Source organism: Copidosoma floridanum, unplaced genomic scaffold (assembly GCF_036245765.1).
Source record: "Copidosoma floridanum isolate Cflo_tuat_1 unplaced genomic scaffold, Cflo_Japanese_pri ptg000013l, whole genome shotgun sequence".
Classification (NCBI taxonomy): domain Eukaryota; kingdom Metazoa; phylum Arthropoda; class Insecta; order Hymenoptera; family Encyrtidae; genus Copidosoma; species Copidosoma floridanum.
This window is the reverse complement of record NW_028321890.1, coordinates 31,368,396-31,391,712: the sequence shown is the minus strand read 5'-3', so window position 1 is coordinate 31,391,712 and position 23,317 is coordinate 31,368,396. Positions and strand designations below refer to the sequence as shown.

Sequence of the window (23,317 nt, the reverse complement as noted above, 5' to 3'; positions counted from 1 at the left end):
TCTTCAAAAAAAAAAAAATTGTTTTTCCCCATGATTTTATTATAAACATTAATTACATTTCAATATCATAACAAATATATTAATACTTGAACAATTAACTCTTGTATATAATAATAATTCCTCAACCAATTTTTTTTGTTTCTCTTATCTTCTTAAACTAAATCAACTATTTTTTTTCTGCATCATTCTTTTTGATAAAGCTTGATATACTCCTATAAAAGATGAAATAGTACCTAAGGCACCAACTTGCCAAGCTGAAAACTTTCCTCCCCATAGTGTTCCAGCTGGAAGGTAACTCACTGCATAGCTCAAGTCGAGTAGTAACCTTAAACAAATAAGTAGTTCGTTGTTCTGCTGGCTGTTGAGTTTGGCTTTATTAAATCTGCAATTAAATGATAAGTTTTTTTTTATCAATGATTGAAATAAAATTTTGTCACTTAAGGAACCTTTTAAAAAAATTATAAACACCTTGGATCAAGTCCTTGTTTTCTAAAACTAAATTCTTGCTTTTTAAGTAGTTTATATCTTCTCAGTGTTCTAAAAAAACAATTCCATATGTGTATACTTGTTGGATTAAAGTTAATAATTTGAACGAATATAGGTGTTTACTTCAATAAAGACAGGTAGAGCGAAGCTATCCAAAACCACACTGTAGCATTGCCCCACTTCTCTGTATCCAGGGGTATAAGTTTGTTTTCCCCAGCCCAACATAAATGCTCCACTGGCCCATAAAAAGTATCCACAGCTATTTTAACCAACTCAATAGTTCTGATGAACCAATCAGGCTCCTGGATGAATGCAAACATTCATAAAATGAGCAGCATGTTGAACATTATTTTAATTCAGTAAGCATGATGCAGTAAACATACTTTTTGCCCCCATCCATAAGTCATGGCATGATGTATGTTTGGAATGTCATCCAAAAGTCTCAAAATGACTCTAGCACCACTCATTTTACTGCTGAAACACTTAAATTTCTCAGAAGTTTGATTGGAGGCTGGAAAGCCTGATGCCAGTTTAGCAGCATAGGAAAGTGTCCTAAGAAACTTGTCTCGACCTTCATAGCTGTCCAAGTACTCGGATATCACCTCGATGCTCATTTTTGCTCAGATAAGTACTTTCATTGGCAACTTTGAAAAAAATAAATGATCAAAAAATTTTCTAAAAAGATCGAAGTGATCGACAGACATGGTGTGCATGTATATAAAATATTGGCTTTGACTATATAGTATGCTGACAAACCTAGACAAGTATATTTATAAAACACCTCAAATCACTTGAACGATGGATAAACGATTGATAAAAAATCACAACAATGACGGTAATAATATATCACAAAATATTTTAATGGAAAGAGATCATGTGAGCTTTTTTGTAAAATGTTAACTAGATTCACGTTGTTTTGCACTTTTTTAAACTATCCGAGTAAATTGAATAATAATTCGTGATGATTAAATATTAACTGTAGACCTAATAACATTTAACGTGAGTAATGTACTTCACGACTCACATACATCGATGCCAAGCACTATTTACTATTAAGTATTTATACTATTTAAAGTACCTTTAACTTAACCAATTAAACAGACACACAGCTACAATACACGTCGTAAAAAAAGCACTCTCTTCTTGCACACTAAACGCTGCTAAAAGTCTGGCACATCAACACGTGTCAACAGTGTTGAGTCAACACACAACATAGTCAACCTCTCGTGTTGTGTTTTAGTGTTTTCGTTTATAGTGCATCAGCGTCATCTAGCATTGCGGATTTTGCGAACTAAGTATTTTCTATTTTCAATGAGGAAGTTTGCCTTTGCAAGCTCAAAGTAGATGGTGCCAGCTCTGTCATGGCGACTCCCGGGAAAATTCAAAATATATTATTTTTAAAACAAATTTTTTTTTCAAGAACGACTGTCAAAAATTATGTTACATCGCATTTAATAAAAATAACTAATTAATTAAACAATATAAAATTTTTACTGCTTATATTTTACGTAGAATAATTACTTAGATGAAACATCCATTAAGCTCATCTTCGCGCATGCATCGATAGAGATTTCTCCCTTGATAAGAAGGATATCTCCGTTGATATGTACACTCACACGTATGTGATATGTACCTTGATTCGCAAACCGCGAAGTTTGAATTCTTGAAGTAATTTATCGTATTAAAACACGAGGAACAACCATAACCATAAAATAAGAATATAATGATAAACAACTATCATATTAACAACTATTGAACAATGTTAAAATCATATTTTATGTTTATTTGTCATAAAAAAATTTAAGACTTCAAACTTCGCGGTTAGCGAATCAAGGTACGGCGAGTGTACAAATAAAATGGGTGCACGCGCGTGTTTTCCGCAATCGTCACCAGCAAGTAATTTAAGGTTGCGCTCTACGCTACCATCAGGTCGGTAAGTCAACTACCTTGAATTAACTGGCGCTCTGTTCCGTAATCTGGCCATCAGATAACGGAATATATTACAGCGCCATGCAGTTTAATTCAAGGTAGTTGACTTACTGACCTAACGGTAACGTAGAGCGCAAATTTAAATTACTTGCTGGTGACGACGATTGCGGAAAACACCCCAAGCGGCGTTACCACCACGACCTACGCAACTTTACAGCCTCTGATTTTATCATTCTGGTAAAGAGAGCACGGTGTAAGATGTACGTGAAGTTATGTGTAGTAATTAAAGAAATTACTACTAAGTAATACCATGTGGTCGATTTTATTAAACCATATGAATATCTCTATTTTTAGAGGTCGACTTTTGAGTAAAAAATAGATTGTAAACTTGCCGCAAACAGCACAAACTACGTCAACTTTTTATTATCTATCTTTAAGATTAGTTGCGGCTGGTTTGTAATTATCAAAGTGACTTTGCTGTAAATAGCAATAGTTATTTGGATCAGCGCCATCTAGCGGTCTTCATTTTTTGGCCAAAAGTGGCTCCTGAAATTCTCAATCAGAGCATTCAGGATTAGAGCCATTTAGTCAATTATAAACCAGCCGCAACTCATGATGAAGCTATAAAATAAAAAAATAACAATACATGTGTTTGAAGCGGCAAGTTAACAATCTATTTTTTACCAAAAAATCGACCTCCTATATGTTTGAACTTTTAAAGATAAATTTTCAAGCATAAGACAAATTGTTAACTTGCCGCCAAAAACACATGTATCGTTATTTTTTTATTTTATAGCTTTATCATGAGTTGCGGCTGGTTTATAATTGACTAAATGGCTCTAATCCTGAATGCTCTGATTGAGAATTTTAGGAGCCACTTTTGGCCAAAAAATAAAGACCGCTAGATGGCGCTGATCCAAATAATTATTACTTCTTATATTAGAGCCATTTAATCAATTATAAACCAGCCGCAACGAATCTTATAGATAGATAATAAAAAGTTAACATCATTGTGCTACTTGCGGCAAGTTTACAATATGTCTTTTACCTGTAAATGGACCCTGAAAAGTATAAATATTCCACTTATCTTATACGGCTTATAAAATCTACCATATTTACAAAATTAAAATACTTTAGACCTTTTATCATTAACTCGCGGAAGCACAGCCCTTTAACTTTCTAGTTTAAATAAACAGCTAACTTATATAATATGTACATGCCAAGATTTGTGTTACAGAAATCTTGAACAATGATTAAATAGATACGTAAAGTAATAAGTCCAAAAGAGACAACTAAAGAAAAAAAGTTTAAAAAAGAAGTTCAGTTACACAGGAAGAGTCTCCTAAAAATGGAGCATTGGATCTCACTTAATTTAAATTGCTTTACAATTTATCTTTTACCTAAAAATCGACCTCCAAAACTATCAATATTCTACTTATCTTATATGGCTCATAAAATCGACAATATTTATAAAATTACAATACAATACTCATGCGTTTTTAGAGGTTTTTTACGCAGATGCCGTCTCGTGACTATCGTGAGTGACAGTGTCGTGACCGAGCTTCCGTAGTATTACGTTCGTCGTCGTCATTGCATTTTTATAAGTAGACAGTATACCTGTAAGTATAATTGACGTAGAGCATTGAACGAGCAGCAAAGAATAGGATTTGGCTGAAATCGACTCCTGAGTCCTGATGCCGATGTTGCCTAGAAGTTAAAAAAAAATATGGACGTAGACTTGTTAAGGCCTGGTACGGTGCCTATATCCCCGGATACCGTACTGTGGTTCGAATTTCTCCTGAACCCCTCACTTTTGGAAAAACACATTTCGAAGCCTTCGCCTGGTAAGATTGTTTATAATCTCATTTTGTTTTCAAATCTCGAAATCCGACGGTATACGGTACTTCGGCGCTATTTTAACGATTTGTTTATTTATTTCAATTTCAAAGGACACCGAACTAGAGTCGTTTTTTCAGTTGAAAAATGATTTAATAAGTACGAACTATGCATGAACATACCTTGAATGCAATATTTACATCAAGTAATAGAAAAAAATTTCTTTTTAATTTACATGTATGGTACTTAAACTGTTTTTATAAACGTACTATAAGAAGTGCAACTTCCTGTTTTCATCTTACTTTTAAAATTGATGTTGAAGTGTCTTTAATGTTTATATTTACAAAGTAGGTACACTCAGTGGAACTCTGATCTGTCCCGGACCCTATTTCAGAACGATGGCGTGAAGTACTGTTCAATAATAGGGTCCAGGACAGATCAGAGTTCCACTGAGTGTACATAGAGGTTTTCACGCCATGGTTAATACATTAATACGTTATTACTTTTATAAGGTTTTCGAGTACTTTATCTGTATGGGTAAAAGCTGTACTTGGTGCCCACAGCATACTGTACATGAATCAAAGCCTTAAATTTTTTTAATTTAAATTTTCAGACCCCTCAGCAACAGATCTTATAACAAAATTTGTTACAATCAACTTGGAACAAACTAATGAACAAAATACCAAGGTCATCGATGTCGAATGTAATGATGTCAAGGTCAACCCTACTCCCAAGTGGTCTTACAAAAATATTGCTTTAAAAATTCTTTCACTGAAGGTGGCTGCCTATTTGAAATGGGATTTAGATTTATTACTGGACAAATTACCACTTCACATACAAGTGGTATTGCTCCAAGATTTATTTTTCATTACTATGGACATTGTTGTTGAAATACCAGTGTTACCAGATAATCTACTGGATATTTCATCTGAAAGAGTGTTATTTACATTGGTTCTGTATCACAGATGGGTCTTGAAAGCTATAGTCAATAGAGCTCTGAATAATAAACTAGTGAAACCTTTTCCAAATAGGTATGGAAATTTATTTGCAGAATCTGATGAAAATGTTTAATTACTCTTTTTATTATCTGTTAATTTTGTATTTTAGTAATTCAGCTGTTCAAGAAAATAGTTTTGCAGCATCTGCGATCAATGATGAGCTCATTAGAAAATTAGATGCACAAGCAGCCAATAGTATTCATTTTTTAAATGCAGTCTTGCTGGCAAAAGACTTGAAACCAAAAATTCTAAAATTCGATACTTTTCAAATACTGACGGAAGATTCCACAGAGGTCAAACAAGATTGGAACAATGTTTTTACAATTACAGAAGATGAATTGAAGTGTCAGGTAAATTTTTTTATAATTTCAGCTTTCTTCATTTAAAATAAAATAAAAAAAATTGCCACACAGATACATTATGATTTGGCGGTGTTTCATCTTTTGAAAGAAGAGAATAAACTTGCACAAACTCACATTAGTCAAGCCAAAGAGTTATATGCTAAACTCGATACATCAAAACCTTTACTGTATTGTAGCATAGAAAAAGAATATTTAGAGGGATATTGTCTTGCTTGTGAAGTACCTGTAGAAGGCAAAAGTCCAAGTCTTACAGAAAAATTATTTCGTTCTATCAAAAATCAATATGCAGTAAGTCAACTGTTTTTATGCAAATTTTTTTAAATTTCAGCTCATTGTCACCCATTAAAATCACATTTTTATTCTAGAATGTAATCGAAATTCTACAAGCTGATAATTTAGCAAGAGAAATAATTTTGGTACATAGAGACAATTTAGAATTAGACATCGAAGGTGGTGTCGCCAATAGAAAAATCGTTGTACCCCCTGGTCTACTGCTGCAAATTCAGTGCCTCAATCTTGTACGTAGAGTTTTAGATAATGAAGTACTTCTTGGAAACTATGCATTTTACATTAGGACTGCAAAAGCTACAGGATTAGAAGTATTGTTCTGGGTAACTTTCATCAATCAAAGTAAATAATGTATGAAAACTAACATTATGATTAATTTCGAATTACTTGCAGGCTTTTGATGGTGTACTTGATAAGGCTACAGATTTAGATAAACAAAGGATAGCTCGTTATTTATTATATCTTGTTATCATGGGAGAGATTGACGGGCTTGCTAGTGCTATTTTAGCTAAGCCTAAATATGTATCTTTATTTAATGAAAAAGAACTAATGGAGATCAAAAAAGAGTCTTTACCTACAGAATTAGATATACCAAGTATTCTGTTGTCCGATGATTGGGATATTGAGCCAATAGAACGTACATGTAAGTTTATCCCTCTTTTAAACTGATCGGTTTGATGTTTAAAGTTATTTAAATTTTCAAATTATAGTTGTAGTAAAGAAAAATGAATTAGAACTACATCGATTAGAGAATCGTCTCATAACATCCTATGATCCACGAGACATTGAAATTTTGTTAAGGCAAATAATGCGAGAAAATCCAAACTATCCAAAACCGCTTTGGCAGTTGCATCATTCCTGGGAAATCCCAATTCCTTTGCAGAGCGTCATATCTTCGATGCCTCAGGGCTTTTTAAAAGACTTCTTTTACATTTTGTTGGCAAAAAGTAAAGATTTAGCATTGGTGAAAGATTTTATGAAAGCAAAATCGTTATTAAAAATAGTCGAAAACGAAATACAACGAAATGCCCAAAGTTTGAATGAAGCGTGTCACAAGTCTTCACTTTTGGGAGGAAATAACATTGTGTATAAATTAACAAGGCTTGTTAGCTGGGAATTACTGTTGACCGAGATATGTCATAGTTTGTATGCATGGCCTCCCAATAAAATTTGTAAGTATTCTCAAAATGAAGTATTTATTTTAAAAAGCAGAATCCTGCAGAACATTTTAACAATACGATATATACCATAGGCGATACAGAGGCAGTGACAACTTTGTGCAAACAGTGCATAAGTACCATTCAGTCATCAGACCAGTTGATACCCAGACAAGAAATAATAGAATACTGTCTTGTATTCCTTTTGAACATGTCAGAATGGGATTATTTGATAAGCTTAGAAAAACAATGGAGCAGCTGTGAATTTGCTGCTGCCTTAAGTAACGTAGCTAAACACAAAAATCAGAAATTTTCGAAAGAAGCTTGGGATATAGTTTTGGCAGCATGCAAACAGAACAGGGATATGCCTCAAAAACGTAGCAGTAGTAACAGTGGATCAGCGAATACTGGCATAATAAGAGACTCTTTGGCCAGCATATCTTCGATTCTATATCGTCTAAGAGAAGCCAATGTGTTGAACATAGCGATTTCCTTGCTAGCCAGATTGCACAACGTTCTGCGTGACGAAAGTTTTGAACTCAACGCTGTATATTTGAATATATGGCCTGCTAGTATTCCAAGGTGAGGGTTTATTTAAAATTTACATGTTTTAATCAAGGCGATTGAAATTTAAATAATAGTAACACATTTTTCCAGCCCAAAATCGTACAACCCAAAGATTATTAGCGAAATATTATTTCAACTTTTAACAATAGCTTTAAAATATTATCCAACTAACGTTCCTTGGCTCAGACTAATGGCTGACCTTAATTTTGGTAAGATGGTTACATTAATTCGGTAAACAATAATTTAAAAAAAAATTTATTTTTCTCACAAAATTTTTTTTTAGTCTTAGGTCATCACGAAAGTGCTATGAAATATTATTTGGAGGCGATTATCGTGGCTACTGATTTTTTCACATTACCCATACGCAACCATATTGATGATTCCGTATTTCGGAGAATGATAAAATGCTGTACTCATCTACAGTGCTACACACAAGCAGTTGTTCTATGTCAATTTTTAGAAGAAGTTGACTATCCGTTAGCATTTAAAATGGCTGGAAATGAAACTAAATCTGTAACTCTGAACGATGCCATGGATGCTTATTATAACTGCATTTGGGATACCACCATACTAGAGTATTTGATAAATTTACACGCAAAACGGGGAGAACATCATCGTAAACAACTTGCGGTAAACTAAGTCTTTCTCAAATAATTTAACTTGGAAAAAAAATGCTAAAATAATAGTTGCGTTGTGTGATTTCAGATAAAAAATATCGGCCTTTTGGAACTAAATTCTAATAATAATGAAGAAATTCAGAGGGAAGCTGCTAACGTACGAAAAGCTAGGTTTTTACGAGCATTATCGAAACAGTATGTATATAATGTTTAAAATTTAAAAATGTACTGTACAACCAACGAAAGTCAGATGAATTTAAACTGTATATTTGCAAAAATGAGCTTTTGTAAATATTTGACATTGTTAAGAACTAAAATAAATATTTATCAAAATCAACGAAACGTTGTTCATTACTCTGGAACTCATCAAAAAGGTACACTAAAAGACCCACTTGCAAATTTCTGAAAAATCGTTATGTTAACCTAGGTACATGTAAATAAATCTTCTTAATTGGTAAATAAAAATCGCATTTGATCAATCAAACTTATTTACGAAAAGATGTTGAAAAGATGAAAAAAAAAATGGGTTAAACAAAATATAATTGTGAGTTGGTTTCAAAAAAAGAGAAAGTAAAAAATAGCAGTTCGTAACTGCTGAAAAATTTTAGATAAAGGGAATTAATAAAACAAATTTTCACTAGGGCAGTTTGCATGTGTGTGAAAGAAATGTAAGAAAATTAGGAGATAAGTAGCAACTGTGAACGTAAGCGCGTGCATCAAAATATATTCATAAATTACGTAGTTCATCCATAATAAGTAACAAATGTTAATTTATTTTCAAATTTCCCTCTTATCTGAAAAGCCTCCTGTGTGGTGGCGGCACTGGCGGTGTTATTATGGCTATCGAGTTATGCCATGAGAGGAGAGAAAATATTATTTGATGTTTCGTCCCGGGAGCACGCCAGGACTCATCAGTAAGGCTGATGACGTGCTCCCTGCCTTAGACACCTATATCGGTGGGGATACCCTAGCTCAATCTTAAACGCCCTTATATAATAACCAACATGAAATCCGGGCACTTGCGAGAAGGTCGAGTGACATGGTTAGACGCCTAGCGGATGGTTGGAGAAGGACGGAGAGCCGAAGTGTACGTACATGTGTGTGAGAGGGTCCCCACATACTCCCCCTCCAGTTACAACGCCGGATGAAGGAGTGTAGACGATATGTAAGAAGTGCGCAGTGACGCATATGACGTGCATGACGTGGTGTATTAGCAGAAGGCAAGATAGGGGAGAAAGAAGTCGATAGTTGATAAAGTAGATCTCCGAATCCTCCACGCTCTTGTAGAGTCCTAGAGAGAGGCGAGCAGAAGCTCTAGCCGCGACCGAGACAGAGGTCAAGTCGGAGAAAGAGAGGGAAGCTAGTTGCTGTACCCGAGGCGTAGAGATTACGGAGATGCTATTAGAATAATTAGAAGAAGGTTGCGCATGTTCAAGTTTACGGGGTCACCAATATAGCGATCAAGTTATGCCATGATAAGGGAGAAAATATTATTTGATGTTTCGTCCCGGGAGCACGCCAGGACTCATCAGTAAGGCTGATGACGTGCTCCCTGCCTTAGACACCTATATCGGTGGGGATACCCTAGCTCAATCTTAAACGCCCTTATATAATAACCAACATGAAATCCGGGCACTTGCGAGAAGGTCGAGTGACATGGTTAGACGCCTAGCGGATGGTTGGAGAAGGACGGAGAGCCGAAGTGTACGTACATGTGTGTGAGAGGGTCCCCACATACTCCCCCTCCAGTTACAACGCCGGATGAAGGAGTGGTGACGATATGTAAGAAGTGCGCAGTGACGCATATGACGTGCATGACGTGGTGTATTAGCAGAAGGCAAGATAGGGGAGAAAGAAGTCGATAGTTGATAAAGTAGATCTCCGAATCCTCCACGCTCTTGTAGAGTCCTAGAGAGAGGCGAGCAGAAGCTCTAGCCACGACCGAGACAGAGGTCAAGTCGGAGAAAGAGAGGGAAGCTAGTTGCTGTCCCGAGGCGTAGAGATTACGGAGATGCTATTAGAATAATTAGAAGAAGGTTGCGCATGTTCAAGTTTACGGGGTCACCAATATGGCTATCAGTGATGCCATGAAAAGAGAGAAAATATTATTAGATGTTTCGTCCCGGGGGCACGCCAGGACTCATCAGTAAGGCTGATGACGTGCTCCCTGCCTTAGACACCTATATCGGTGGGGATACCCTAGCTCAATCTTAAACGCCCTTATATAATAACCAACATGAAATCCGGGCACTTGCGAGAAGGTCGAGTGACATGGTTAGACGCCTAGCGGATGGTTGGAGAAGGACGGAGAGCCGAAGTGTACGTACATGTGTGTGAGAGGGTCCCCACATTATATATATAAATTTTAACCTCTGTTAGCAAGACTTTAGAGTTAGAGACTTCAGTCAGTTTCAGTCTTCTTCAGATCAGATATTTCAGTAGGGTTATGTTACAATACTAAATTACGAGTAATAAAAATAGTGTATGGTGAATTTTGCAGCCAGTGGCCAGTGCCAAGTTATAAGTTTGTCAGTGTTACAGTTGAGTTGAACGTGAATCTGTATACATATTTACAAGTTTACAGCGTAAATATCTTGTACGTCGTCTGCGCACCATTAGTCGACTTGTGAAAAAAAAATCTGGGGATTTTCAAGGTGAGAAAGGAATAACAGCAACTTGTTTAATATAAGTACACGTTCTTATGAATAAGTAATTTCAGAAATTACATTAACATAACAGGGCTATAATAAAAATGGAAGAAAGTTATTGTTGAGCGAGGACATCATATTGGTTTGATGCGGGAAGAGAAAGACGTATTCGTATTTTGTCGTGTCGTATTGCGATTTATTTACAATGTCAAGCAAATCGTGCATTCAATTGCATTTTGCACACATACTCATTGAAGTGTTTTGCTTTTGTTTTAACCGAATGTTGAAAGTCGGAGTCGAAAATTGCAGTGGTTTAAAATTATCGCCAGTACTCGGAGGTCTATGAAGAGATTTTTTCTTTCTGTTTATCATTAGAACTCTTTTGTACTGCCCACATAATGTATTGATGGGTCCAAGCTTTGTTGATTGTGGTCTCTCTGAGAATGAAAACATAACCCTGTTCTTTTACCAATATACATACACACCCACACTTTATTTACACTAATAGCTTACTTTGCCTCTAATACTTGTATGCAACACATGTTTATCTTGTTTTCGGCTATGCAAATCATGTTACATAGACTTTCTCTACTGACATGGTGAAAAAAATTTATGAAAATCAATGCACTACAGGTGTGTTTATGATACTTTTATTTCAGATGTCGAATGAACATGATCACAAGCATCGTTACAAAAATTTTGGTCTTGACTCACAAGAGTTGAGAAGACGCAGAGAAGAAGAGGGTGTACAGTTAAGGAAACAGAAAAGAGAGGAGCAATTGTCAAAAAGACGCAATGTTCCTAAAGTGGTTGATGAGGACGATGGGGTTACTATAACAGAAGACTTTTCAGTTTCAACTACTAATCAGGTAAGTTTTTATAGTGTGCCTTTTCACTGAAGTTATACTTTATTAATACTTCTTTAATTACCATACAAGGACTCTTAAGCATTTTCCTCATTAGTAGTCTTGTTAATGAGACACGTTTCCTTTCCAGTAAAATTGATCAATATCTCATTCTCCAACATTATAGATCTAAGGGAATCATCCAATGTAACCATCATAAATGTTAAATTATGTGTTGCAGCAGCCTCCTGGAATTACCTCTGAAATGGTACAAGCCCTCTATGATCCAGATGTCAATAAACAGTTAGAGGCAACTCAAAAGTTTAGAAAACTCCTTTCTAGGGAACCAAATCCACCCATAGATGAAGTTATACAAACCGGAATCATACCTAGATTTGTAGAATTTCTCAAAAGTAAAGATTGTGTTGTACAGGTGGGTTACGACTTATCGACATTAATTTCAGGATCAAAGAAATTACCAGAATGCTATCACTTGTTGTTATTATTATTATTATTATTATTATTATTATTATTATTATTATTATTATTATTATTATTTTAAGTTTGAAGCTGCTTGGGCTTTAACAAATATTGCCAGTGGAACGTCACTACAAACCCGAGTGGTGATTGAAGCAGAAGCAGTACCTATGTTTATAGCTCTATTAAGTAATAACTATGAAGATGTACAGGAACAGGCTGTGTGGGCTCTGGGTAACATTGCAGGAGACAGTCCCGAGTGCAGAGATCACGTTTTAAGCAATGGAATTTTACCACCTCTTATTGCGTGAGTTGAACAAAGTTTATTTTTAAGTATACATAGACGAGAGTTTCCTTGCCTCATATCGTAATAAATATTTATTGTACAGGCTTCTTGAAAAACCAACGCGTCTATCTATGACCCGAAACGCCGTCTGGGCTTTGTCGAACTTGTGCAGAGGAAAGAATCCTGCACCTGACTTTCAAAAAGTAGCACCTTCTCTAAATGTACTAGCGTATCTGTTGAATCATCCAGATGCCGATGTTTTAGCTGATGCATGTTGGGCCATTTCTTACTTGAGTGATGGACCATACGAAAAAATTCAAGCTGTTATCGATGCTGGCGTTTGCCGGCGTCTTGTTGATTTATTAATGTGAGCAAAAAATTTTATACTTTGATTTTGTAAACTTACTTTTAACAGTTTAATACCTACACATAAAAAATAATCTTGATATCCAGGCATGAGCAGAATAATGTCGTAAGTGCTGCATTGAGAGCGGTGGGCAATATTGTTACTGGTGACGATGTTCAAACGCAGGTTGTTTTAAATTGCGGAGCACTGCCTTGTTTGTTACATTTGCTCGGACAATCACGAGAAAACACCCGTAAGGAAGCTAGTTGGACAGTTTCTAATATTACCGCTGGAAATCCACAGCAAATCCAAGCTGTCATAGATGCCGAAATCTTCCCAATTTTAATCGAAATTTTGGCTAAAGCCGATTTTAAAACACGTAAAGAAGCTGCTTGGGCCATTACTAATGCGACAAGTGGAGGAACAGCGGATCAAATTCGATACTTGGCAAATCAGAATTGTATTCCACCCTTGTGTGAATTATTGTCAGTGACCGATGCCAAGATCATTCAAGTAGCATTAAATGGATTAGAAAATATTTTGCGGCTCGGAGAGCAAGATGGAGCTCTCAACAGTGGTATCAACCCTTATGCCGTACTTATCGAACAGTGCTTTGGTTAGTATACCTTTGAAAATATTTTAAATAATTCCGTTTCTAATTAATTTATATTGTTGTTTATTATTTTTTCTACAGGCCTTGATAAGATTGAATTTTTGCAATCCCATGAAAATTTGGACATTTACCAAAAAGCCTTTGACATTATTGAACATTACTTCAGCCAAGAAGAATATGACTCGAGAATTGCTCCGAGCATTGATTCACAGGGTCAACAGTATCAGTTCCAAACCCCCGACTCCACCACTCAGCAGTCTGTTCACCCTTTCCAATTCTAAGTCGAAGAATCGAAATTTTACTGTAAAGTGTATACAGGCATGCATTACTTTTAGTCTATCGAATGAGCTACTGTCCATTTTAGGGAAACTTGTGATCTCTAAAAATGAAAAGGATACAAAAAAATTATTCTGTACTCATAATATTTTTAAACTTTCATTTATTTGATATTTCTCATCCACTCTTAATTTTTCTTCGAACTTTTGCGCTTTTTATTAGTATTTGAATTTTAAATCTAAAATTTTAAAAGCAAACTTCACATGAGTTTTGTAGATTATGAGTTTTTACGGTATAAGTTGAAAATATTTGTTAAGTGATTTCTTGTATTCTTGATACACTTACTGTAAAAAAGCTTTTAATGATTTAATCTGTAATATATAACAATCAGTTCGATTTCAATTGAAAAACAGAAGATATTAGGTGAAAAAAAAAAAAAAAATAATAATAATAAAATAAGAAAGCTTACAAGTGAAGATTAGCTGAAGTAATATAAACAAAAAATCATATACGTGTATGATCACTGATCAGCTCTCTTCAGGCTATGTGTGCCCTTTACAGAGCACGCCTTGAGTTACTCTACTGATTGTCAGCAAATCAAACTTAAAGCAACGGACATTACCTCGTTCGACGTTAACTGACCCAGAAAAACTTATACGAATACTTGCAATGACTTGCAAGACGATAAAAAAGAAACGACTGAAGTACGCGACTAACGTAGCCGAAATACAGACAACACTACGCAACTCGCTACTCCACTCATTACCTACTTTAAGTAGGTACATGACCAATAAAACGTTTTTTACTGTAAATACGTATCTCGTAATTTACAGGCCATTCTATACAGGGTGCCCTTAATCGAACATGTGATAATAAGCAATGGTAATATATGTTTTACAACAGAAAAATCGGAAAAAGTAGCTGATATATCATATGTAATATATATGTGCTTCAATTAGTTATTTTATTGTAAAAAATATTTTATATTAAGCAAATCTTTAAAATAGATTGGTGTTTACTTTTTTTAAAATCGTTTATGGTTTTTATTTGACAAAATTTTTTTTGCTCAGTAATTGTTTAAGTTTACGTGACTTGCAGTAAAAAGTATGAAAAAAAAAACCAGATGTATATTTAATTTTTATTTTTCAATGTTCTTGAATATAAAGGTGTAAAAAACAGTCATTATAAATTATTACCAAAAATTATAAATGGCTGTTGGAATGTAAAAAAAAATTTTTTTTTAAATTGAACATTCTGTATAAAAGGTCTGTGAGTGTATAAAATGTATTTATTTTTAGGTTCGACGCTACGATACGAACTTACTATATAAAATAAATGCTATAAACATATACTACATATTTTTAGTTACCGACGTGTAATAAGACGAAAAGTGCTATGATAAATGATATTTTGTAGTTAAATTTTTCTTTTCTGGCACGATACCAACGAGCTTTCATTGTCATATTCTCGTGTTTATTACAATTAGAATCGAAAAATTATAGAAATACGAAATTATTGAATTTGTTAACTAAGTTATTGACAGCAATAATTTTTTCTTTGTTGAGTTACTCCAATGAGGAAAGTGACAATGAAATTTAAACAAAAACGATGTCGTTGAAGACCACAAAGACTGCCGACTGCTACGCCACAATGCGAAAAAAAGAATCAATAATGTTAAATAAAGATTTAAATTCGAGAAAAAATTGTGCAATATTTTCAATTAACCATGAACAAAATTAGCAAATGTTTGGTGGAATCAGATACGTATTTTTCCATTTACAAAATTTGTTTTTAAGTCAAATGTAGTAGAGAAAAAAAAGTAACTTTTTATTTGATCTTTACACGTAGTTTACTGACGCAGATTATACGTTTTAACTACGTTGTAACTTTTTTGCTGATTAAAAGGCTGTATTTTTATGTGATTTTCTTTATTTTTTCTCTCTCATAGTTAACTTTTTTTGTTTGATTTAAATTTGTTTTACATTTTTTTTTCTTATCTAGAAAGTCCATGGCATATGAGGTTCAATAAAAAAAATAAATTGATTTTACTATAGAAATCCTTTATTTTTTCACTTTACGTAATTGCTTCAAAGTATTTCACTAGGATTCCATAAAAAATTAAATATCAAATTTTTATGTATGTACATTACATTAAAGGTCAATAATAAAACATTTAACTGTATATAACACAGATAGGATTTTTAGAAAAAATATTAAATATATTTATCAAGTTACAAATATTAAAGCACACTTTAAAATTACAGAGAGTCAAAAGCTCTAGTAATACAGACGGTTTAGCTTTTTGAGGCTTTGGGCAATGGGCAGTCATTAACAGTGGGTTCAGGCTTCACTATTGAGACATGTCCATCTGTTATTCTAGTGATCAAAGGCTGTATTGCATCACTTTTCATTTTTCCTTTCAATTTTTTAGTCAGTTCATCTTCGAGAAATTTAGTTGGATTCCTTTCTTTGTCAAAGTTGTCAGCGACAACAGTAATTATGTAAATCACTTCTTCCACAAGGGGATTAATTCTATCACACAAATTGTGGAATGCTTTCAAAGCTTCCACATTTATGTTCAAAAGATCCCATATTACCTATGAAAAAGTTAAAAAAATTGATTAGATAAGTTTTAACATCTAAACACTTTATCATACATCATAAAAATTGACTTACAACAGCTTTGTGCGTCTTAATCTTTTTACGCATTTCTTCGATTACTGAGCCCGTGTCACGATCAAATTTGTTAGGTGTAAGCATCAATCTACCACTATTAAGTGCATTACTGCTAACATTGCTCAACAAAGTAGCCAAACAGTCCAGTGGATCTGACTTTTCTCCAAGTAGCAATAATATAGAGGGCTGGTGCGGCCGTTTTATAATATCCGATATACCGTTATAAGCGTTGTGCCATAAATCTTTGTCTTGATTTTTGTATTTTGATTTCAAATTCAACAAAGTTGCTTTAACGTTCTCCAACACAGAGTTTACCAAATTATTTGAAGAAATATTTTCTTTGGGACTAAAAAAAATTGTCGTATTCAAACAACCGTTTGTCAAAGCAACAACAATCAACAATACTACTACAAAAGTGAGATATTTCCACCAATTGTGGTTGCAATTTGTTTGCATTTGATCATTAGGAAACCTAGTTAGAGTTTCAACTTTGTTTAGCGGCGATCTTTCAATTTTGCTTGGCGTGAGAAATTTGGTTCTGATTTCCGGAGATACCGTTTCTCTTTGCCTTTTTCGAGGCTTATCCGATGCAAGCGTTTCATTCATAAATCTTTCCTCGGAAAGTCTTTCTCGAATAAGGAAATCCAAATCGTCGTCTATATTAAAAATTTCCTCGTCATCCTCGGCTTCAGATTGACTGCTCGAACTCGATTGTGCCATGTTTGTGTTTTTGTCGTTGTCTCGAATTCTATTGAATGACATTGTGCTGTGAATAGGTTTACGCTTTCGAGGATCTAACTGAAATATGTCCTATTATTTTTAACACGCTTACAACATGGTTTAACACATTACAATAACTTTTAATTTTTATAACCTCTTAATCGATGAAACACAAAATCGTAGAGTATATACTTTAAACTTACAGACTTGCGGTTGCGATACATCGCTAGTACATCGCCACCAAAATTAAAGGGTCGTTAACATGTTAATCTCTTGTTTACATCAGTGAAGAACATTTGAGCCAAAATGCCATAAGACTGAAAAGACTATTGAATAGATGAAAAACAAATCTGTGGTAAAGGGTAAGTATACAATCGGCAAATAATACAATGAATACAGGTATAGATTTTAACGTATTGCGATATTTGTGATTGCTAATTTTTCATCACGCTGCCTCTTGCCTGATGAGTCTAGCGTATAGTGACTACTGTTTTCTATTGGCTGCTAATGTGATCAGTGGTGACCTAAAAAGGACAGGACCAATCACAGAAAGGGGCCAAGAGAAAACAGATGGCGATTTCGGAACGGTATGCCCAGAGATGAGATATCTACCCGAGATCGATATTAGCATTTAAAGCATCGTGCCAACCTAACAGATGAAAAGCTTATGTTTTTTCTCCTTTCACAACGTCAACAGCAACGTCATATTTTTTTTTATCTTCGCAAGAAAACGAAAAAAAGGATATTCTGTTAAAGTATTTCAGTGTAAGAAGGTGAAAAAGTGTTATTATAGAACGATAAAAAGCGAATGAGGAAAAAAAGAGCAGTATTGTATACATGTCGTCAGAAAAATGTGTTTTGGTCCGTTCAAGAGGATTTGCAGTTGGGGGCCTCTTATTGCACTTGGTATACTTTATGTTTTTAATGCTTTTATCCAAATTAATTCGTTTTGTTTTTCATCTTTGGGTGTATCAGTGTCTAAAAAAGTTTATTTTTTGGTGTTATCAATCTCTTTGTGGGTATAATGAAAACATAGCCCAAATCAAAGTATCTTTTAAGTTTTCAATGAATTGGCGATCTTGATTTAGTTATAGCGGCAAATTTTGAATATTGACATACTTATTTAACACATTTTTTTCTCTCTCAGCAATAATACAAACCGTTATTTTGACGACAATACACTGTAGCAGGCAGTGGTGGAAATTTTATCAAGATCCTTCCTCTGACTATACTTTTATGATATTTATAACGTTTAGTGGTCTAACTCTGTATCACTTTTTCAATTCAATTTACGAAGGACCTGGTTATCTTCCACTTAATTGGGCTCCAGTAAGTGTGTAAAATTTATGATTCATCGGAAACGTATGAAATCACATCTAATGAAATTATGTAAACATGTTTGCAGGAAAATGAGAAAGACTGCCAATATTTACAGTATTGTAATGTATGCCAAGGATATAAAGCTCCACGTTCACATCACTGTAGAAAATGTATGTACATATCAATTTTTATTTTAACATTTTTACACTCAAGTTGCATTTATCAAATGTACTTTATTTGTAGGTAATAGATGTGTTTTAAAAATGGATCATCATTGTCCCTGGATAAATAATTGTGTGGGCCATTCCAATCACGGTTATTTTACTGCATTTTTGACCAGCTCTGTTGCTGGATGTGTCGTATCGACCTATATAATGGTAGTTTGGTTGATGGCTGTATTCTCAACCAAGCCTATGCTGTTTTACCCACCTTCAATATTTACTCTAGTTACAGTTCTTTTTAGCATTGGTCTGTCAATTGGTGTTGTGATAGCAGTGGGAATGCTTCTGTACTTTCAGGTAAATGGTAGCTTGTTTTGAGGGGTATTGTAACAACGTAATTCGTATTAAAGACACAATTTTTTTGTTACAGGCGCAATCGATAATTAAAAATCAGACTGGCATTGAAAGTTGGATTTTAGAAAAAGCAGCTTACAGGACATCTCTGACAGGCGAGCTATTTGTTAATCCTTACTCAAAAGGCTGGTGGTTTAATGTGAAACAAGTTGTTTCATGGCACTGTGCTGCACCCGGGGATGGAATATTCTGGCCTGTTATAGATGGCTGTGATCAGTATACGTTAACTGTAAGTATCATTTGAAAAAAAAATTTTTACTAGACCTATAATTAATTTTTCTTGTCTCTCACAACAGCGTGAACAGTTGGCTCAGAAACAAGAAAAACGTAAACGAGCCAAGAGGTACAGAGTTGTAGCACGAGCGACAGGATCTTGGCTTCCAATTAGGTTGTTAATGTTTCTAATGATTTTATCATTTATGAAACTTATTTCTTATTATAAACGTATTATTTTTCATTTTTCAGTCATGGACTTAGAGTACTGTGCTCACCGCCAATTACCGATGAACCCCGTATCAAACTAAACATTGGTGATACTGTCATTGTAACTCGTTGGCGCAAGTAAATATAGTTTCTTTGTATAAACATAAAAAGAATTATCTCAAATTCCATTCTAAATTCAATGTTTCTTTCACAGAAACTGGTTATTTGGAGAGAAAGAGAACTCGGAAATGATGGTCGAAGGTAAAGACACGCGAGTGCGAGGCTGGTTTCCTCGTCCCTGCGCAATTCCAGTTAGTGGGAAAGACCTGGATTTTGATTCCGAAACCGATCAAGACTTGCAGTGTCTTCAAAGTGAGTCTACGTCGACGAAGTCTACCGTGAAAGCATCTTCCAATCATGAGTTGAAAAAAGCGTCCCCGCAAGTTTTAGATAAAAAGGACAAATGACATTAAAGTTTATAAAGCACACAAAAGCGATTAAAATTTTTTTTTCATTATAAGATAGTACATACTCCAGGGGCTCTAATGAAATTGGTGTTTTGAAAATAATCATTCAGAAAAATCTACCCTGTTTTTTTTTTTTTTTTTTTTTTTTTTTTTTTTTTTTTTTTTTTTTTTTTTTTAAAGTGCCTAAAAATGCCAACAATAGCAACAGCATCGCGCTAATCCGCTTTCTATTGTCCTCGCACCCTACATACATACATACGTACCGGCTTGCAAGCTCTATTTAGGTAAAAAGTCATGTGCTCAGTCCTACGTCGGACAATGCTCCGCGCCCTCGTGTATCCAGGATGCCTTTGCCGCTGGACAAAGTCGCGCGTTCGCTCAGCCGCACACCGTCACCGTCGCCCATATACACATGCAACACACAGAGAGTTGTAGTACAAAACAGAGCGCGCGAGCTTTCGCCCGAAATTCGCGGGTCAATTGTGCTTGATTCCATTGGTGGGCAATCAGGTCTCGCTTCTCTCTTGTTTCCGTCGTTGCGAATATTGTATATGTTTTGCAATGCACGTGTGCCCCCCGACGACTGTAAACCGCGCGTCACGGTTATTCCGCTCAAAATGTTTTGCCGCATAACGAGCTGCCTATATGCATATGGGGGGGAGCTTATAATATATACTCCTTTCGCTTTGCCGCGTTACCGTCGCGGAAAATCAATATAATAAAGCTCCATTCTGCTGTCGCTTCCCCGTGGTGTAAAGCTGTGCGATGCACGTGCATGCATTTGGGTGTAAAATATACATACATGTAAGCATGAAAATGAAAAGGATTGAAGCTTTTGCCTCGAAACGTTTTGAGAGTTTGTGGTGTATTTTACGTGTTGGTCGGGGCGAAGGGGTAGAGGGTAGAGAAAAAGAGACACGCGATTCAATGGGCCACTGTCTGTCACGCAAAGCTTAATCTGCCGTGTTATACAGGTTGTGCATGGTGTTTTTTTTCTTATTTTCTCGGTTTTATTTCTAAGCTGGTGTGTGCAGCCAACCTAACGGGAGGAGCTTTGTTTGTTTTATCCGATAACATCGATTTGTCACCGTCAAACGTGACATCATGTTTGTGAAACTTGCCGAGTTCAAACAATTTTATAAAATGTATATTGAAAAAAAAAAAAAAAAAAAAAAAAATTAACTTTAACAAAATAGAAATACATACATGCGTAGTTAGGAAAAAGAAAAACAATTTCTCGCGCGCATTTACATGAATACATGTATAAGTTAGCGAAATAAAAAACGTGTTGGCGTATACATATTTAGTTGAAGTTGCGTTGGGATATACAACGAACGATGTACATAGGGTATATGCACACAATGATTCAGCGTGGAAATTGTGGGATGTTTTGAATCGCGTGCGCTAGTAGAATTGAAAAGACTGCAAGTAGGTATACGTATATGTACGTTTAGAAAGAAAGGTATGCCCGACCTTTCGGTATTTCTATAGGTGCCTACGTTATATGCACGTGTGTATGTAAGTGCATCGTACAAACCGTAATAGGTAATTTCTGTAAGACAGGTTTATACTGCATGACATACACATAAGTATAGTGTACACGTGAGGTTTCATCCTTTTCTTTCTTCCTTCCTTTATTCATTTTTTTTTTTTTTCCCTTTAATATGCCTACAAGGAGCGATGATTTATCGCGGTCGCGGTTTGATGACGTGCGTGTCGTGGATACGAAACAATTTACCAACCGATAAAAAAGATATAGATTGTCCTGTGTATGCTTGCTCTATATATTTTTTTTTTTTTTTGCTCGTGAACCGATACGCGAGTTTGTTCGATTTGCATTGAGTTTAAGAGGCGAAAGGCCGATCTAACGCGGAATGTGTGTGGTATGTACATTTGACGTTTGAAAGTTTATATTTGTTATACTTCTGGTGGATAGTGAATTTTTTAGGTTTACGATGTGGTTGTTGATTTTTTTTTCTCACGTATAATCAAGTTTTTTTCATGTTTTTTTTTTTTTTACAATTTTGTAGGTTCATGATAGTTGAGGGTACTTGGAGAGAACAAATAAAAATCACGTTGAGGGAGCAAGTAATAATAGTTATCGTTACGCAAAATCAAATCGTAATATATTCGAATCGGACCAAGAGGAATCATTCGGCGTACAAAACACAAATTTTCAACTACCAATACCCATAATCGGGTATAAAAATATTGTGAATGATGTACGAAAAAAAAAAAAAAAGATTTTTGTACCTCAACTCGATTGTAATAAAAAATATATATGTATAAACATTGTTGTGATGAAAATAGCAAAATTTGGATCGTTACAGTATGGCGATTGTAAATAGAGAAAAAAAAAAATTAATCACGAGTCAACATTGAGAGATAAAAACCAAGTATCGACGAAAAAAAGTCTCGAATTTTTTAAAAAACGCCCCTTCCCTTTTTCAATCGCATAAAAAACTAATATAATAATTGCAAATGTGAAAAAAAAAACAAAAAAAAACAAAGTGCTAAATGTCCTTGCGGCATTGAAAGTCCCGAGTAAGTGGGGTAAGTACGTTAGCCATTGAAGTGATATGTATCGTATGTACATGCAGATGAGAAGATTTTGGCAAGTGTGTCGGACCAAATGGGCTCTTACATTCGCTCTCGCGTAGACACTTTTGTGATATTACCAATAACAGCCTTGACAGAATCGACTTGTAAACAGAGAATGGGTACATACGTATCTTGGTATTATTTTTCTTGAAAGACGTCAAGCAACGATTCACATTCCAACATGGAAGTAATTTACCGAAAGAGGAAAAAAGGCCTTTTTAAAAAAACTAATTTAAAGAAAAGTGCGGATGCAAAAAAAAAAAATTTAATCACGAGCTACGTCAAGGACGGAAAACGGGATTCGATGCAAGAACAAAGGCAAGGTAAGTATGTATTTTGCAAACGTCGTGATTTTTTCGTGCGTACAAGTGTGAGTTTATACGTACGGACAAGTGAAAGTGACAATTATTAGCAAAAGGGAGGTGTATATATATACGTGTTGTGACATATTGGTAGGTGTGCATGTATATATCATCGAGTCACCGGGAGAGCAGTGGAGATATACTTTTTGTTCGATGGTGGGATCTTGACGTGCAAGTGGGGCCCATATACGTACACGCGTGGACTCGCAGTGTCACTCCGTACCTTTGCAAAGAACGAACGACAGTGCGCGTTGTTCTTGCCTGGAACTGACGAGTGGGCAGTTGCTGTTGATCTTCATAGTATACACTGTAATTATCTCTTTTGTGTGATTTGCCCCCCTTTTTTTTTTTTTCATTGTTATGTGTTTCGATCTCCAAGAACGATGGCCCTTATGGTCCATTTTATTGTACCGAGTGTGGCAATTATTTTATTTTTATCTTT

General features: G+C 35.0%; 5 protein-coding genes across 12 annotated transcripts; 3 read left to right on the top strand and 2 right to left on the bottom strand.

The window, feature by feature from the left end:
* Positions 1–18: 18 nt before the first annotated feature.
* Pex11c (peroxisomal biogenesis factor 11c) lies at positions 19–1,702 on the bottom strand. Of its 2 annotated transcripts, none has more exons than XM_014350382.2 (5): positions 1,243–1,702; positions 870–1,130; positions 610–788; positions 469–537; positions 19–382 (listed from the first exon to the last, which is right to left on the bottom strand). In XM_014350382.2, the coding sequence occupies exons 2-5, from the start codon at positions 1,098–1,100 to the stop codon at positions 163–165; spliced, it is 699 nt and encodes a 232-aa protein (XP_014205868.2). In that variant the 5' UTR covers positions 1,101–1,130; positions 1,243–1,702; the 3' UTR covers positions 19–162. The 2 variants fall into 2 exon arrangements, with proteins under 2 accessions (XP_014205868.2, XP_089447474.1); XM_089591348.1 differs by having other exon boundaries at positions 1,565–1,702.
* A 2,319-nt stretch (positions 1,703–4,021) lies between these two features.
* IntS8 (integrator complex subunit 8) lies at positions 4,022–8,565 on the top strand. The gene is made up of 11 exons (XM_014350344.2): positions 4,022–4,259; positions 4,865–5,282; positions 5,359–5,599; positions 5,663–5,899; positions 5,977–6,222; positions 6,293–6,542; positions 6,610–7,071; positions 7,152–7,638; positions 7,714–7,832; positions 7,907–8,253; positions 8,329–8,565. Exons 1-11 carry the CDS (start codon positions 4,142–4,144, stop codon positions 8,452–8,454), a joined length of 3,051 nt encoding a protein of 1,016 aa, XP_014205830.2. The 5' UTR covers positions 4,022–4,141; the 3' UTR covers positions 8,455–8,565.
* Positions 8,566–10,638: 2,073 nt separating this feature from the next.
* Positions 10,639–14,224, top strand: Kap-alpha1 (karyopherin alpha1). 2 transcript variants are annotated; one of them, XM_014350328.2, is made up of 7 exons: positions 10,639–10,894; positions 11,548–11,757; positions 11,978–12,166; positions 12,297–12,517; positions 12,600–12,863; positions 12,950–13,458; positions 13,537–14,224. In XM_014350328.2, the coding sequence occupies exons 2-7, from the start codon at positions 11,548–11,550 to the stop codon at positions 13,734–13,736; spliced, it is 1,593 nt and encodes a 530-aa protein (XP_014205814.2). In that variant the 5' UTR covers positions 10,639–10,894; the 3' UTR covers positions 13,737–14,224. The 2 variants fall into 2 exon arrangements, with proteins under 2 accessions (XP_014205814.2, XP_014205812.2); XM_014350326.2 differs by having other exon boundaries at positions 11,975–12,166.
* A 1,615-nt stretch (positions 14,225–15,839) lies between these two features.
* Positions 15,840–17,595, bottom strand: TORIP (Torsin interacting protein). 5 transcript variants are annotated; one of them, XM_023389499.2, is made up of 3 exons: positions 17,282–17,595; positions 16,408–17,201; positions 15,840–16,328 (listed from the first exon to the last, which is right to left on the bottom strand). In XM_023389499.2, the coding sequence occupies exons 1-3, from the start codon at positions 17,349–17,351 to the stop codon at positions 16,026–16,028; spliced, it is 1,167 nt and encodes a 388-aa protein (XP_023245267.2). In that variant the 5' UTR covers positions 17,352–17,595; the 3' UTR covers positions 15,840–16,025. The 5 variants fall into 5 exon arrangements, with proteins under 5 accessions (XP_023245267.2, XP_014205855.2, XP_089447339.1 ...); XM_014350369.2 differs by having other exon boundaries at positions 16,408–17,205; positions 17,331–17,595; XM_089591213.1 differs by having other exon boundaries at positions 17,331–17,595.
* Positions 17,596–17,794: 199 nt separating this feature from the next.
* Positions 17,795–22,133, top strand: LOC106637540 (palmitoyltransferase ZDHHC6). 2 transcript variants are annotated; one of them, XM_089591247.1, is made up of 9 exons: positions 17,795–18,033; positions 18,275–18,456; positions 18,533–18,617; positions 18,691–18,965; positions 19,039–19,251; positions 19,319–19,410; positions 19,488–19,583; positions 19,660–19,817; positions 21,943–22,133. In XM_089591247.1, exons 1-9 carry the CDS (start codon positions 17,979–17,981, stop codon positions 21,948–21,950), a joined length of 1,164 nt encoding a protein of 387 aa, XP_089447373.1. In that variant the 5' UTR covers positions 17,795–17,978; the 3' UTR covers positions 21,951–22,133. The 2 variants fall into 2 exon arrangements, with proteins under 2 accessions (XP_089447373.1, XP_014205833.2); XM_014350347.3 differs by lacking the exon at positions 21,943–22,133 and having other exon boundaries at positions 19,660–20,044.
* Positions 22,134–23,317: the final 1,184 nt, after the last annotated feature.

What these genes read in the sequence shown, in the direction of transcription:
- TORIP (XM_023389499.2), bottom strand. Translation starts at nt 17,351, where the DNA reads ATGTATCGCAACCGCAAGTCTGTAAGTTTAAAGTATATACTCTACGAT. An exon ending in TGTGTTTCATCGATTAAGAG is followed by an intron (nt 17,202 to 17,281) that starts GTTATAAAAATT and finishes TATTTCAGTTAG; the next exon opens with ATCCTCGAAAGCGTAAACCT. An exon ending in TTAAGACGCACAAAGCTGTT is followed by an intron (nt 16,329 to 16,407) that starts GTAAGTCAATTT and finishes ACTTTTTCATAG; the next exon opens with GTAATATGGGATCTTTTGAA.
- Kap-alpha1 (XM_014350326.2), top strand. Translation starts at nt 11,548, where the DNA reads ATGTCGAATGAACATGATCACAAGCATCGTTACAAAAATTTTGGTCTT. An exon ending in GTAAAGATTGTGTTGTACAG is followed by an intron (nt 12,167 to 12,296) that starts GTGGGTTACGAC and finishes TATTATTTTAAG; the next exon opens with TTTGAAGCTGCTTGGGCTTT. An exon ending in ACTTATCGAACAGTGCTTTG is followed by an intron (nt 13,459 to 13,536) that starts GTTAGTATACCT and finishes TTTTTTCTACAG; the next exon opens with GCCTTGATAAGATTGAATTT.
- IntS8 (XM_014350344.2), top strand. Translation starts at nt 4,142, where the DNA reads ATGGACGTAGACTTGTTAAGGCCTGGTACGGTGCCTATATCCCCGGAT. An exon ending in GTGAAACCTTTTCCAAATAG is followed by an intron (nt 5,283 to 5,358) that starts GTATGGAAATTT and finishes TTTGTATTTTAG; the next exon opens with TAATTCAGCTGTTCAAGAAA. An exon ending in TGGCCTGCTAGTATTCCAAG is followed by an intron (nt 7,639 to 7,713) that starts GTGAGGGTTTAT and finishes ACATTTTTCCAG; the next exon opens with CCCAAAATCGTACAACCCAA.
- LOC106637540 (XM_014350347.3), top strand. Translation starts at nt 17,979, where the DNA reads ATGTGTTTTGGTCCGTTCAAGAGGATTTGCAGTTGGGGGCCTCTTATT. An exon ending in GGGGCCTCTTATTGCACTTG is followed by an intron (nt 18,034 to 18,274) that starts GTATACTTTATG and finishes TTTCTCTCTCAG; the next exon opens with CAATAATACAAACCGTTATT. An exon ending in GGATCTTGGCTTCCAATTAG is followed by an intron (nt 19,411 to 19,487) that starts GTTGTTAATGTT and finishes TTCATTTTTCAG; the next exon opens with TCATGGACTTAGAGTACTGT.
- Pex11c (XM_014350382.2), bottom strand. Translation starts at nt 1,100, where the DNA reads ATGAGCATCGAGGTGATATCCGAGTACTTGGACAGCTATGAAGGTCGA. An exon ending in CTCTACCTGTCTTTATTGAA is followed by an intron (nt 538 to 609) that starts GTAAACACCTAT and finishes TTGTTTTTTTAG; the next exon opens with AACACTGAGAAGATATAAAC. An exon ending in AAACAAGGACTTGATCCAAG is followed by an intron (nt 383 to 468) that starts GTGTTTATAATT and finishes ATTTAATTGCAG; the next exon opens with ATTTAATAAAGCCAAACTCA.